At 42.0% G+C, this 16,348-nt stretch overlaps 2 protein-coding genes across 2 annotated transcripts; one reads left to right on the forward strand and one right to left on the reverse strand.

The window, feature by feature from the left end:
- Positions 1 to 5,646: 5,646 nt before the first annotated feature.
- Positions 5,647 to 8,102, forward strand: LOC131875387 (uncharacterized). Its single transcript, XM_059219497.1, has 3 exons — positions 5,647 to 6,183; positions 6,274 to 7,662; positions 8,022 to 8,102. Exons 1-3 carry the CDS (start codon positions 5,647 to 5,649, stop codon positions 8,100 to 8,102), a joined length of 2,007 nt encoding a protein of 668 aa, XP_059075480.1.
- Positions 8,103 to 15,605: 7,503 nt separating this feature from the next.
- On the reverse strand, positions 15,606 to 16,118 carry LOC131875388 (uncharacterized). The gene has a single exon (XM_059219498.1). It carries the CDS (start codon positions 16,116 to 16,118, stop codon positions 15,606 to 15,608), a length of 513 nt encoding a protein of 170 aa, XP_059075481.1.
- Positions 16,119 to 16,348: the final 230 nt, after the last annotated feature.

Here is a 16,348-nt window from a genome sequence, read left to right on the forward strand (position 1 = left end):
CATCTTGGATTATAAAATCCAACCACTTGATCTTGTTTAAAGTAATAGGCTCCATGCAAGCTCTCCAAGCGTCTCCAAAATCAGGATCCTTCAGATACAAACTCTTGAGTTCATGGAACCCAACACCGTTGATCAGCATCTTTGTCAACAAATTCTGCCTTCTACTCAATGCATCTGCAACTCTACAAAAACTCAACCCATTTTAGATGCCTTTGATTCAACTTACCTTGGCTATTCAAATACTGTAAAGCTTGATGATCAATAAATAAAACAAACTCATTTGGCAAAAGATAATGTCTCCACTTCTTCAATGCCTGAATTATAACATAAAATTCCTGATCATAAACAAAATATTTTCTCTTGGCATCATTCAACTTTTCACTGAATAAGCAATGGGTTTACCTTCTTGACTCAAAACAGTTCCAATGGCATTGCCACTAGCATCACAATTTACTTGAAATACCTTGTTAAAATCTGGAAGTGCCAAAACAAGTTGCTCCGTAACTTTGTTTTTCAACAATTCAAAACTCTTTGCTACTCCTGTAGTCCACTTAAACTCTATTCTATCACCTCTCATTGTTTCAGTTAGGGTTTTGTTGATGTGTTTTTTATGACAGCGTCCAACACAGAATAAAGTTGCCCAACGGTCACTTCACTCTCTCTTGATCAAAGTACGATTGCATGCTGATATAGTGGGAGAAATAGACAACCGACTCCAAGGTTCCTTTTATGCTGCGGATGTGACTCAGTTGGCCGATGTGATTGCTGGTAATCCAAGGGGCCTTACGTATGTTGAAGAAATCTATGCAAGCTCGAGAATTTATTGACACGGATGATTTGCAATGAAGCTCTAAGTTTTAGATTTTGGATTATGAAATATGCAGAAAGTAAATAGGAATAGGGTAGAGGGAAACTAAACTAAAGGTAATCTAATCCTAGGAACAAGGAGACGAGATAGACTTGTGCAAAATCCAACCGCGCTTCGCTTCGCCAGCAAAGCACAACTTACACGAAGGTGGTGTAATCTTCAGGGGGAGTGCTAAAGGTTTTCAAATCGTCAAAAGAAACCATCAGATAGAACAATCTCTTCTAACAATCAAAGTTGAACATACACTTATAACGAGGCTCAGACTAACTTTGCACGACATGCAACAATCAGCTGCACACCAAAAGTATGAGCAGGTATTTGACAACAAGCGATCCTATCAAATCCAGTTCATCTAATTGCATGAAAACAAATCTAATCTATGAAGAGAACGGGACCATGCGAGTTCTGAAACAACACAAGAACACACCAACAATTGAACAATGTATTAAGTGTTTGCTTCAAAAACTCTTAGCAACAATCTCTGACTATAGTCTCTCCTAATTACAAATGACAGGGTCACCCCTTTATATAGGCCTCAAGCCCAGATTACATGCAAACCCTAATTAGGGTTTTCCCTAAAGAATTCTCCACACATGATGCAACAAGGTGGGAATCTGCACTAAATAACCCACTATGCCCACTTACAATAAATTTAAAAGGGCCCAAAATGGCGCCCATGATGATGATCATGCCCGGAATATAACTGACGTCGTCATAAATACTCATCACTCTTCAAGCGACAGCGACATGCAAAAGAATCCGTCATAAAACCATTATGAGGGGACGACATGCAAGAAGATTCCCTTATCCTGTGGTGGGATGCGTTGACCGGTCCCGCGCCTAGTCAATGTTCTCTTCAGCCATAAATACGCCATCATGGTTCAGTCAAAAGACTTTCGTCCAAAAACGGACGACCATTATCTCGCTCATTAATGGCGTAAGTAATGAACCTACCGACGACGGCTTACTATTCTCCGATGGAGACACTTGGCACATTCTCGACGTTGAATTCCATCAAGGCAATCTCCTCTTCACTTCGGGAAAATAAACTTTCCCAATCCGCCATAGCTTCTTGTGTTTTCTTCATCATACCGGAGAATGAAGAAACATTTGCAAAATGTTCTTTGGGAAACGAACCGACGAAGAAGAAATCATGCAACTGGGATTTCAAAGAATTCACTGTTATTCCCCCGTCGCTGAGTTTCCTCGAAAAAAAAGCTTCCATGGCATTGAGGATTTCTTCCTGTATCCCTCTGATGGATTCCTTCAAGGTGACGGAATCAATGTTGAATTTATCAAGGGTGTTCTTCCCTGAACAGATGGCGTAGAACCATCGGGGAAAGTCGTAGGCTTCATTCTCCTGGATTACTTTCCCGTCTACCAGTGTTTGCCTTGGAGTCTTCATCAGAGCCTTGAGTCGGGAAATGGTTAAGTCTTGGTAGACATCAACGTCTTCCCATAGTCCCTCCACTGTTTCCAATCTACTTAGGAGGGCCACGAATCTTGAATGGAGCTGAGCTAGATCTTTTACAAATTTCCTTGCCTCAGCATAAATATCCTCTATCCATTCTCGGGAATTCTGTGCCATTGCCTCTGTAAGTTCCGCATCGTCAATTACTTCCGAAGGAAGGAAGGGAGGGGGAGTGGATGAAGGACCTGCTTCCCTGAGGGGTTTCTTGAAACTCCTGACATACTCGCATAGAAGTTCGTTTTCCTCCTTCAGCCGTTTACACTTTGCTTTTGTTTTCAGCAATTTCTCCTTCATGGCAAAGGAAGAATCGTCGAAATCTCCCATTACTTGACCGGTGGAAGCATGGCCAAGATCCACCTGTCTGATGACGTAATCTTCCTGCCTGATCTCACTCCTATCCCTATCCACAGCAGGTTCAGCAATGTGCAAGGTCCGGGCTCCGGATTCTTCCCTGATTACCTTGGAAAACTTCCGGGGGGCCTTCCTTTCCGGTGGCTGATCCATCCTCTTCAATAATTCTTCTAATTCCTGAGCAGGATTGGGCTCCGCTCTTGCTTCATTTCCCAATCTGCCTACCAACCAATCTGGCGCGGGGATGGAATGGCTGTACTCCCCTGCATGCTCCCGCTCTTGAGATTCCTCTTCCATTTCGCCAGGGATAGTCTCTATGAAATTATCTTGGCGAACTTCTTCCAGGCGCGGGGAAACCTCTTGCCTCTGACTTCTTGGCTGATGACGGCCCTGTGAAGCATTGATGCTGAGTAGATCAGGTGCTGGAACGTTTCCTGGAAGTGGGCCCGCAGGATGTGGAAACATTTCTACTTCTTGTACGCTCGCGGAGCTGACTGGTGAATGTTCCCTTCCTGTCCTCGTTCTCTTTTGTGGAGGCTCCTCCTGTTGGGCTTCCTGCTGAACCTCGTGCAGGATTTCTTGTTGAGCATCCTTCGTCTTTGTTATCCTTGGCCTCTTTGGGGCACTTTTTCCTTTGTCTATCCGGGCCTCTCTTCCTGCCTGACCTTGTGAAGAGTCTTCAGTTGCCTCGCTGTGAGAATGCAGATTTCCTATCAGCTGGTATGTTAGAGGGACATAGTTTTCAACCAACTTTCTTGTCTGCCTATCAATCCAGTGCTTAGTGAATTTTAGCACTGGCCTAGCCAAAATGTTCAAATCATCTACCTCAGGCTCCGACCAATCTGGCAGCAGGATAGGTTGATCTTTTATCCTCTCGAATTCGGGTTGCATCAAATCTGAGTCTTCCTTTACTTGATCTGGCACCTGATGGATCTCACTTATTCTGATGGTGTCGAGGGGCAGTCTGGAGTGCATTCTTCTCCGGACCTCAAAGTCATCCTCAGCACCGGCCCAGTAATCCTCCAAGTGAAATCTGTGTATGAATTTGACACCGGCAACCTTCCTGATCTGGCTGTAAGGATCATATTGGGCCCTGGAAGTGTAAAATGGTAGTTGGTAGAATGCCAACTCGCTTGCTGCACTTTCAGCGGCCTCCAATCCTGGGCATATCTCCATGAAATCTCCCAAGACAATTGGAAATTCAATAGATTGCTTCTTCTTCTTCTGCAGCTGATCGTAGGCAGTCAATTGCCTCATGAGCTCGAGCAGTATAAGCTTATCTGATGGATATCGAGGCAATTTGTAAGATTGGAAGGAGAAACCCTGTGTCCTGATGTAGGTGAACTTGGGTGGTGCAGGGCACAGGACCTAGGAAGTCAAAATTATTAAGGTTTATGCATTTTGTTGAGTTTTTCATGTTTTGCATTGTAATAAGGATGAACATTGAGCATCCATGTTGTTTTGGGCCTATATGTGTGGTCAAGACATTCTAAGGCCATTTTATAAGCCTAGAATGCTCTTAGTCCACTAGGACCCCTCATGTGCACTCAAAACTCTTTTCATGATTTAGGTCTTGGGAATTGTTTAGGAAGTAGGTAGAGGTCATTTTAGACCCAATCCAATGATTAAAAGATCTTAGATTGATCATTTTAGGTCATTTTGCAAAGTTGTCAAAAAGTTGCAAAGTTGTCAAAAAAGTTGTCAAAGTTGCATGACAACTTTTCCAAAATTGGTTGTAGGGCAGTTTGAACGCCTCTAACTTTTGGAGATCAGTTAGTTGGGTGTGTGGAGGTCTATTTGAGGTTTTTCCTTCGAAATCCAAGAGGTTAGAAGGTTTTGTGATGTAAAAAGACCAATTTGCTGCAATAAAACACAGATTTTCTGAGAAAACACGTTTTGTACGGCCTTGTACGGATTGGTACGGAAGATATAATGCCATGATTGTGTGGAGGACTGCATAACCTTTCGTTTGGTGGTGGTTTGATCCAATTTGGTGCTTTGTGGTGAAAGTTATTGCATTTTTTCTGACTGTAACCCGTGAACCTAGGATTTTGAGGTTTTTAACACAAAATGTTTGATATCTTGCAATCCCTACATTGAAAATTTCTAATTTTCTGGGGTTTGCAAGGTATGAGGATGTATTTTAAGAGTCCTAAGTCTCAGAGTCTGGAAAACAAGGCAAGAGGGTGTTTGGTCCAGCAATAGGCTGAATATCTTCATGTATTCAGCCTGGCACATGATGAATGGAGATAGTTTTTGAAGAGAATGACCCAAGACCTGGTTCTAAACCATTGAAGTGTGTTCCTAGGAGGTGGGCAGACCTTCCAAAACCACTGCCCTCATAGTATGCACCCAACTTCCTTAGTTTCCAAGTGTTCCAAGCCAATTTGGCCAATTAGGCTTGTGAGACTTGTTGAGATTTGGGGGTTGCAGGAATGCTGTGGGGATCTGCCCTTTTGAAGTATGTTTAGTAACCACAAGGAGGTGTCAAAACCATTAAAACAGCGTTAGGTCCCTTGGAAAAATCTTTTGGTATCGCCCAATTTGCATTTTTGAGACCTAGTGGCCTAATAGGTCAAAGTGGGCAATTTGAGTTGGAGGGTTTGTAGAATCAAACCAAAGGTGGATTCATGATTGTCTAGGGTCAAATGAAGTGTCCCCATTGATTTTTCTGATCAGAGAAGTCATTTGAGTCATTATCCCATTTTGTGGCCTATTGAGGGATTGAAGCCCTGAAGTCAAAATTGGATCAAAGTTGCATTTGTCTTGGTGAGTAGATTTGGTTTAGTGTAGGCTTTTAGACAGGTTTAGGAGTACCTTTGTAACCAACATCAAGTGTGTGTGTGGTTGGTTGTACCTTTGGAGTCACCTCTTTGAACCCTAGAGGGTTTTTGAGTTTGGTCTCACACCTTCAGTTGTGTACTCTGCATCAGGTGGTATCAGAGCCATCTAAGAGATGGGAGATAGAGGAGAAGAGGAGGAAGTCCCTTTAAGGGTGACCAATATTGAATTGACAAAGATAGTCAGAGAGCAAGCAGCCAAGAACAAAAAGATGGAGGCTGAGATAGAGAAGTTGAAGAAGGAAAAGAGTAAGAAGAAGCAATCAGAGGTCATCTCAGATTCAGATGAAGAGGACCAAGAGGAAGAGAGGTCCATGGAGGAGCCACAAGGAAGCATGTCTGAAAGACAATTCCTAAATGCACTTGGAAAGTTGAGTAGGAAGGACACTAGGGTGGACTTGCCTATGTTTCCTGGAAAGATGAACCCTGAGGAGTGCCTTGATTGGATTGAGGCAATGGAAAACTACTTTGAATGTGAGGAAGTGGCTGAAAATCAGAAAGTAAGGATTGGAAAATCTAGAATGAAGGGGGCAGCCCTAAGTTGGTGGAATTTCATTCAAAATGAGAGGATAGAGGAAGATAAAAACCCTATCTCAACATGGAGGAAGATGGTGCTTGAAATCAAGAAACAATTTGTTCCTGAAGACTATGAAGTCAGTTTGCATAAGAAATTACAAAACTTGAAACAAAAGGATATGGATGTGAGCACTTACACTGAGGAGTTTCACAAAATGACATTGAAGGCCAAGGTACCTGAAAATGAAAAACAAAAACTTGCAAGGTATCTTAATGGTCTCAAGTTCTCCATCCAAGATGAACTAAGTCTCTTTAACCCTGAGACTGTCCATAAGTGTTTTCAAATGGCATTGAGGATTGAGGAAAAACAGAAAAGAAGACATGATGCAAGCAGCAGCAGAGGAAGAGGAAATCAGAACTTTAGGGGCAGGGGCAGATTTCAAAACAAAGATTTTTTTCCTAAAAACTATGACAGCAGATCACAAGAGGGCAGCCAAGGACAAGTAGAAAGAAGTAACACCAACCAAAGTCAGTTTAGAGGAAGAGGCAATGGTAGAGGAAGAGGTGGAGGAAGAGGTTCCAGCATGTTTACTGGAAGGTGTTTTTCTTGCAATCAGATTGGACATCAGTCCTTTAGGTGTCCTGAAAAGATGGGAAACACTGCTGCAAATCAGAAAGAAAGAAGAATACAACTCCTCAATGAAGAAGATTGTCAAAGCACCACCAGTTATCACACCACCTCCTCTAAGCCAGCAGCACCTGAGAGTGGAGAATGCCTCATGTTCAATAGATCCCTCATCATGCCGTTCACACAAGAGCAGCCCCAAAGAAACAACTTGTTTAGAACCACTTGCAAGGTAAAAGGAAAAGTTTGTAAAGTTATTGTTGATTCAGGTTCTTCTGAAAATTTGGCTTCTAATGAAATGGTGAATAAGTTAGGATTGGAAAGGATACCCCATCCTAATCCATATAGAGTCTTTTGGCTAACCAAGGAACAACAAATTTTGGTGAAAGAGCAATGTTGGGTTGAATTCAAGATAGGTGAATATCATGACAAGGTTCTTTGTGAGATAGTAGATATGGATGCATGCCACCTTCTCCTTGGAAGGCCTTGGCAACATGACACAAATGCTCAGCATGATGGTAAGAAAAATGTGATTTATTTAACAAAGAATGGTGAAATGTTTACTATGACTCCTTTGATTGATGATTGTAAAGAAAAGGTCATTTCTAGTTCAGTTATGTTGATTGGTGAGAAAGAATTTTTGGCTAACCTCAAGGAAGAGAAAGTGCCATGTTTTGCAGTAGTTCTCAAGCTCAAGGATGTGAATCCCAAGAAAGCTAAAGGGCAGCAACCTCTTAGGAAGGTTGGACCAAAGGAAGTAGAAGAAATGTTGGAGATGTTTCAGGATGTGATAGCTAATGAGGAAAAGGATGCCCTTCCACCAAAGAGGGAGATTAGTCATTGCATTGATCTCATCCCTGGATCCACCCTACCAAACCAAGCAGCCTACAAGCTTACACCAGAGCAAAATGAAGAGGTAGCAAGGCAAATCCAAGACTTGTTGGATAGAGGGCTTATAAGGAGGAGTATTAGCCCATGCGCAGTACCTGCAGTACTTGCACCAAAGAAAGAGGGCACATGGAGACTATGCACTGATTCTAGGGCTATCAACAAAATCACTATCAGGTATAGATTTCCAATGCCTAGAATAGAAGATTTAATGGATTGTTTGGGTAGGGCTAAGTATTTCACAAAGATGGATCTAAAAAGTGGTTATCACCAGATTAGGATAAGGGAAGGGGATGAATGGAAAACCGCTTTCAAAACCAATGAAGGATTATTTGAGTGGGTTGTGATGCCTTTTGGTTTGTCAAATGCACCAAGCACCTTCATGAGATTGATGAATGAGGTGCTAAAACCTTTCCTTAACAAATTTGTGGTTGTATATTTGGATGATATATTTGTTTTTAGTGGCAGCAAGGAAGAACACCTAATGCATATCCAACAGGTACTCAAGAGGCTTCAAGAAGAGAGGTTGAAAATCAACCTTGAAAAATGTGTTTTCTTGCAGGAAGAATTGATATTCTTGGGGTTTGTCATCTCTAAGGGCAGCCTTAAAATGGACCCAAGCAAGGTGGAAGCCATTCTCAATTGGCCTACCCCTACTACCGCCTCTGAGGTAAGAAGTTTCCATGGGTTATGCAGCTTTTATAGAAAGTTTATTAAGGGGTTTAGTGGTATTTGTGCTCCACTTATTGACACCATAAAGGGGGGCAAGAAATGTGTGTTTGTATGGACAAAAGAAGCCAATCAAGCCTTTGAGTTGTTAAAGAGGAAAATATCAGAACAACCGGTCCTAGTACTTCCTGATTTTGAGAAGGTCTTTGTAGTAGAATGTGATGCAAGTAAGAGGGCTGTTGGGGGAGTCTTGAGTCAAGATGGAAGACCTGTAGCTTTCTTCAGTGAGAAGCTAAATGAAGCAAAACAAAACTATTCCACCTATGACCTAGAGTTATATGCTATGGTTCAATCATTGAGGAAATGGAGGCACTATTTGTTACCAAAAGAATTTATTGTTTTTACTGATAATCATGCTCTCAACTTCTTGAACAGGCAGCAAAAGTTGAATCACAAGCATGTCAAGTGGATGGAGTACATCCAAGCCTACACTTTCTCAATAAAGCACAAGAAAGGAGTGGTAAATAAGGTGGCTGATGCACTAAGTAGGAGAAATCTTGTTGTGCAAACCATTCAGTTGGAAAGTACAGGTATCCATGCCATTAAGGATCAGTATGAAGAGGATGAAGACTTCAAAGAACCGTACCAAGCTTGCCAAGCCATGACAGGGAGGTATAATTCTGATTTTTCTGATTATTTGCTACAAGATGGATATCTTTTTAAGGGCAGCATGTTGTGCATTCCAAGGGGGTCTGTTAGAGAGAATATAATCAAGGAAAAGCATTGTGGCAGCATGTCAGGTCACTTTGGTATTTGATAAGACCCTAGAGTTGGTTAGGAGGTATTATTTTTGGCCAAGGTTGCCAACCGATGTAAGGAAATTTGTTGAAACTTGTCAAATCTGTCAAAGGGCAAAGGGTCACACATCAAATGCAGGTCTATACACTCCTCTACCCATCCCCTCAAAGCCTTGGGACTCCATCAGCATGGACTTTGTACTTGGTTTACCTAGGACCAAGAATGGGCATGATAGTATCTTTGTAGTGGTTGATAGGTTCTCCAAAATGGCCCATTTCATCCCATGCAAGACCACACATGATGCCTCACACATAGAAGGTCTTTTCTTCAAGGAAATAGTCAGGTTACATGGTTTACCTTTATCCATCATCTCAGATAGAGACCCCAAGTTCATAGGTCACTTTTGGAGGACACTTTGGAAGAGACTAGGCACAAACTTGTCTTTATCTTCTGCCTATCACCCTCAATCTGATGGACAAATTGAGGTAATCAATAGGTCTCTTGGCAACCTCCTAAGATGCCTCACAAAGGAGCAGGGTGCTAGCTGGGATTCTATATTGGCTCAGGCAGAATTCTCTTACAATGACACTGTTAACAGGAGTACCGGCCTATCTCCTTTCCAAATTGTGTATGGCACTCATCCAAGGGGTATTTTGGAATTGAGAGAGGTAAAAGGGATGGACAACATCAGTGCTTTGGCTGAGGACTTTGTTCAAGTCATGAAAGATGTCCATGAGCAAGTGAAACAAAAACTACTATCCACCTCTCAAAAGTACAAACTGAATGCTGATAAGAAAAGGAGGGATTTACAGTTTAAGGAAGGTGATTTGGTCATGGTCCATCTGAAGAAGGAGAGACTCCCTGCAGGTAAACACACCAAGCTACTCATGAAGAAGATTGGGCCTTGTAAAGTGCTCAAGAAATGTGGAGAGAATGCTTACAAAATTAGTCTTCCAGAGGGCATTGCCTTATCCCCTATCTTCAATGTTTCAGACCTGTATCCTTACAAAGGAGATGATCCTCAGACTGCTGTAGATGCACACCAAACTGATCAGACACTTCAGGACCTGATCCCTTCATCTCCCAATCAGATTGAGTGCATTTTGGATACCCAGGTGAACAAACACACTAGGAGGCATACATATTATGACTATTTGGTGAAGTGGCTCAACAAACCTCAGGAGGATGCCACTTGGCTGAGCAGGGCAGACATTGAGAAAGCAGGTTTCACATTTGACAGCATCCCTAACTCAAGAGACTTGAGTTCAGTTTGACAGTGGGTGTATGGTGCAGGGCACAGGACCTAGGAAGTCAAAATTATTAAGGTTTATGCATTTTGTTGAGTTTTTCATGTTTTGCATTGTAATAAGGATGAACATTGAGCATCCATGTTGTTTTGGGCCTATATGTGTGGTCAAGACATTCTAAGGCCATTTTATAAGCCTAGAATGCTCTTAGTCCACTAGGACCCCTCATGTGCACTCAAAACTCTTTTCATGATTTAGGTCTTGGGAATTGTTTAGGAAGTAGGTAGAGGTCATTTTAGACCCAATCCAATGATTAAAAGACCTTAGATTGATCATTTTAGGTCATTTTGCAAAGTTGTCAAAAAGTTGCAAAGTTGTCAAAAAAGTTGTCAAAGTTGCATGACAACTTTTCCAAAATTGGTTGTAGGGCAGTTTGAACGCCTCTAACTGTTGGAGATCAGTTAGTTGGGTGTGTGGAGGTCTATTTGAGGTTTTCCCTTCAAAATCCAAGAGGTTAGAAGGTTTTGTGATGTAAAAAGGCCAATTTGCTGCAATAAAACACAGATTTTCTGAGAAAACACGTTTTGTACGGCCTTGTATGGATTGGTACGGAAGATATAATGCCATGATTGTGTGGAGGACTGAATAACCTTTCGTTTGGTGGTGGTTTGATCCAATTTGGTGTTGTGTGGTGAAAGTTATTGCATTTTTTCTGACTGTAACCCGTGAACCTAGGATTTTGAGGTTTTTAACACAAAATGTTTGATATCTTGCAATCCCTACATTGAAAATTTCTAATTTTCTGGGGTTTGCAAGGTATGAGGATGTATTTTAAGAGTCCTAAGTCTCAGAGTCTGGAAAACAAGGCAAGAGGGTGTTTGGTCCAGCAATAGGCTGAATATCTTCATGTATTCAGCCTAGCACATGATGAATGGAGATAGTTTTTGAAGAGAATGACCCAAGACCTGGTTCTAAACCATTGAAGTGTGTTCCTAGGAGGTGGGCAGACCTTCCAAAACCACTGCCCTCATAGTATGCACCCAACTTCCTTAGTTTCCAAGTGTTCCAAGCCAATTTGGCCAATTAGGCTTGTGAGACTTGTTGAGATTTGGGGGTTGCAGGAATGCTGTGGGGATCTGCCCTTTTGAAGTATGTTTAGTAACCACAAGGAGGTGTCAAAACCATTAAAACAGCGTTAGGTCCCTTGGAAAAATCTTTTGGTATCACCCGATTTGCGTTTTTGAGACCTAGTGGCCTAATAGGTCAAAGTGGGCAATTTGAGTTGGAGGGTTTGTAGAATCAAACCAAAGGTGGATTCATGATTGTCTAGGGTCAAATGAAGTGTCCCCATTGATTTTTCTGATCAGAGAAGTCATTTGAGTCATTTTCCCATTTTGTGGCCTATTGAGGGATTGAAGCCCTGAAGTCAAAATTGGATCAAAGTTGCATTTGTCTTGGTGAGTAGATTTGGTTTAGTGCAGGCTTTTAGACAGGTTTAGGAGTACCTTTGTAACCAACATCAAGTGTGTGTGTGGTTGGTTGTACCTTTGGAGTCACCTCTTTGAACCCTAGAGGTTTTTTGAGTTTGGTCTCACACCTTCAGTTGTGTACTCTGCATCATTGGGGAACTGCAGGAATGTGGCGCCATACTTCTGGACCAAAGCACTTGCTTGTGGGGACAACCTCATGTGCAACTTATTTTGCATAAGTCGTGTCAGGTACATGGTGAAGGTGTCATTTGCCAACTTGTAGGAATTCACGTTGTGGAGATGTAGTTGAGGATAACATTCATGCACCTTTAGCTGAGCTGGCCCGCAGCCCATGATTCCTCTTGCTGGTAGCCCATCGAATCCACCCCTTCGTACCAACATATAGAACAGATAGGAACTCATGAAGAAGGACTGAGACTTTTTCTCCTGCAGGTTCTTCAATTGTTCGTGCAAGTAGTGGCTGATCAATCTAGCCCAATCAATCAATGTATTAGAATTCATGATCTCGCCAATGTAGAAGAACATCCAAGGCTCGAAGTTCACCATGTGCGAGCATCCCATTACTCTACTCAACATTTTTATCATGTCCACATATTTTTGCTTGAACTCGAAGATTGTGAGAGTCTTGGGCATCTTAGAAACGTGCACTCTAGGTTTCAACAACCATTGCTTGTTGATCAAATCAGCACACCTGGTGGGGCCTGCTTCATAGACTGCTTGGGCTCTGCTGCTGGTCCTGTATGTCATGGAGTAATGTGAAGGGATTCCGAAGGCTTCACCAATCGCCTCTGGAGTCAATGTTGCCAGTAACTTGCCGTCTGGTGTTGAGATCGTCTTCCGCTCCAGATTGTAACGTGCTGCACATTCCAAGACTAGATCTAGGCATTGAATGGCGGGAGGAAAGCCAGCTGCTGCAACTATTCCGCTTCTCACAATCTTGACAGTTGTCGAAGATGGATTGTGTCCTGCAGTTCCGAACATTCTTATCTTGAACGCAGCCCAGTTGAATGTGCCAAAGTTGGTATCACTGATCTCTTCCCATCTTGAATTCAACCGAGAATGGGGGAGAAAACCCTTCGTCTCTGCTTTGATCATTGCTTGCCTGGAGATATTAGCTGTCCTGCTAGGTTCCGCCATCCTGGGAATATTTCAAAATGATGAAATAGAGACTAAGTATAGAAAACTTTTCACTTCTTCACTCTTTCTTTCCTGAATCTCGCACGTGAAAAATGAGATGTTTTTTCCAACTTATATACAATTCCCAAGAGGTATCAAATAAGTAACTGCATTTATGACGCGTCATACTTTCCTTAATTATTATGACATGCAAGGCAGTTTCCCATGCATGTGAGTTCGAATTTAGAACCTTCCTTAAATGCTCCCAGTCATGCGTCATACTTTGGAAGATTCCTCCCGCCAACTCGTTGATTCTGTTCTTTCCAATTTTGGAGGGAGATTGCAGGATCTTTCTCGGGATTTGCTCAATTCCACTCTGACTTGTCATCTCGTGCCATTGAAGGAACTTTCCTGGATTTTCTCCATATCCCTATTTTTTAGGGATCTTCCTAAATTTTAGGAGTCAGGTTCATTGGATGGGGAATTTCGTCTTGATTCGGAATCTATAAAAATTTCCATATTTGGCCAAGATTTGATGTCTAAAAATAGCATAATTGAAAATTCGCCCGAGGGGAATTTCTGTTTCTATTCTTCCTTGACTCCTTGGAATTCGTGCCTTAGGCAAAATTTCAAATTTTCTGTTTGGGTGAAATTTTACCATGCCAAGGATTCATGAATTTTCCACTTGTGAATGCCTTCATGATTTCAGCACCCCAGACCTGACCTGGGCGCATTTTCACTCTGTCCCTGGAGAGGCGGAAAATTGCACTTGTGAATACCTCCTTGGTTTCAGCGCCCCAGGCTTGACCTGGGCGCATTTTCACTCTGTCCATGGAGAGGCGGAAAATTGTGCCTGTGAATGACTTCTTCATTTCAGCGCCCCAGGCCTGACCTGGGCGCATTTTCACCCTGTCCATGGAGAGGTGGAAAATTGCAGTTGTGAATGCCTTCTTCATTTCAACGCCCCAAGCCTTACCTGGGTGCATTTTCACCTTGTCCATGGAGAGGTGGAATTTTGTAGTTGTGAATGCTTCCTTGGTTTCAGCGCCCCAGGCCTGACCTGGGCGCATTTTTGCTCTGTCCATGGAGAGGCGGAAAATTGTGCTTGTGAATGCTTTCTTGGTTTTAGCGCCCCAGGCCTGACCTGGGTGCATTTTTGCCCTGTCCATGGAGAGGTGGAAAATTGCAGTTGTGAATGCTTTCTTGGTTTTAGTGCCCCAGGCCTGACCTGGGCGCATTTTTGCCCTGTCCATGGAGAGGTGGAAAATTGTGCCTGTGAATGACTTCTAGACTTAGAATATTTTGACCTTCCACTTCAGGGATGATTCTTCAGAGTTAGCCATTTTAGACCCCTGCCTATCTGCTTTCAACTTTCTAGATTTAGAAGTGTTTGTGCATGTCAACTCTCTGTTGCCTGCTGGCTTGATCTTGCCACAAATAGACTTCCCTGAAATAGAAACTTTCCAAAATGTCAGAGTTAGAGCCCAAGACAGGGCGCAGGATGACTTACTAAAAATAGAAATTACTAAAAATAGTAAGTTTGATTTTTGGCAAAATGGCGACATTCTGGGACTCAGAAAAATCCCTAAAAAATAGGGACTTTCTAAAAATAGAAAGTTACTCCGTTTGGGCTCAAATTTTGCTGGGAGGTCCCCTGAAGGGTCCCGACTCCATTCGTATGCTTAGTTTTTCCAAAACCCTAACCGGAACCCCTAAAATCTAGGACGAAAGGCAAAACCCTAGAAAAAGGACAAAACAGGCCCTAGACCTCACAGAATTTGTTTGACAGAGAAGCAGATTAACCCCAACTGACTCCCAAACACCTGTAACGCGGAGAGATTGAAGAGATTGCCACTAACACACGCAAAACGAAAGCCAAATGACCGAAAAGGCCTAAAAGCAAAGGGGGGGTCCCTATCTGGGATGGGGTGATGTGTGATTAGGTCACAACAGGTTCCACAAATACTATTGAAATTCCCAATAAACTTTCTATAAAAACTAGCCAAGCCATGAAAATATCTCACCTTAGTAACACTCCTTGGGGTAGGCCATTCAAGGATAGCTTTTACTTTCTTTGAGTCCATTTTAAGACCATCCGCTAAGACAACAAATCCCAAGTACACTAACTTCTTCACAAAACTACTCTTCTTCAAGTTAATCAATAACCTTTCTTCTCTTAACTTCTCAGACATCCTATGAATATGCATTGTATGCTGCAATGTTTTACCAAAAGTCAAAATATCATCCAAGTAAACAATAACAAACTTATCCAAAAATTCTTTTAATACCTCGTTCATGAGGAATGTACTCAATGCATTGGTTAGCTCAAAAGGCATGATTAACCACTCATACAAGCCCTCCTTTGTTTTGAAGGCTGTTTTCGATTCATCTCCTTCGCTAATCCGGATTTGGTGATATCCACTCTTTAGATCCATCTTTGTGAAGTACTCAGCTCCACTCAAACAATCCATAATGTCATCTATCCTTGGCAAGGGACATCTATACTTGATAGTAATCTTATTGATAGCTCGGTAGTCTATACACATCCTTCATTCTCCATTTTTCTTCGGTGCTAGTACTATAGGTACTGCACATGGACTCAAACTCTCTCGAATCAACACTTTCTTCTTTAACTCTTGCACTTGTTTGTTCAACTCTTCACTCTCTGCTAGAGTCATTCAATGGGCTGCCGTAATCGACAAACTGGCTCTAGGAACTAAGTCCATTTAATGAATAATCTTTCTCACTGGTGGTAAGCTGTTAGGTACATCATCAGATACAATATCCTGAAACTCATCCAACAAATCTGCAATTGCCACAGGTATATCTTCTACTTCTTCTTTGTTAGCTTTAGGAATTAAAACAAAACATAGATGCTCATGCTTCATTCCATCTAGAAATTTTCTTCCATCAACTAAACATATTCTTGCATTACTGCATACCTTTTCCTCTGTCTCCTTCAATTGCTTCAGCCTATGTTGAACTCCATCTTTTGTCAAAGAATAGGTATTTGCATACCCATCATGTACCGCATGACAATCAAATAGCCATGGTCTCCCTAACAACATGTGACAAACATCCATAGGCATAATATCACATAATCCATCGTCATGATAGTTTCCAATCTTGAACTTTACCAAACATTGTTCATTGACCAAAGCCTTATGGTCCTTCTGCAACCAAGCAATCCGATAGGGATTTGGCTGCCTTCTTCTTTCTAACTTCAATTTTCTAACCATTTCCTCTAAAACAAGTTTATCAATACTACACTGTCTATAATAACATTGCAAACTTTACCATTACACTTACATCTTGTGCGAAACAAATTCTTCCTTAGGGCTGGTTCTTTCTCATTATTCAACAAGGCTCTTCTAGTAACAAGAACCTTTGCTCTCTTGCATCTTCAGAATGTGGACTCAACATCTTCATCTAAATGGGCAATTTGTGCATTATCCTCGGGTCTTCTATA

Source organism: Cryptomeria japonica, chromosome 4 (genome assembly GCF_030272615.1).
Source record: "Cryptomeria japonica chromosome 4, Sugi_1.0, whole genome shotgun sequence".
Classification (NCBI taxonomy): Eukaryota; Viridiplantae; Streptophyta; class Pinopsida; order Cupressales; family Cupressaceae; genus Cryptomeria; species Cryptomeria japonica.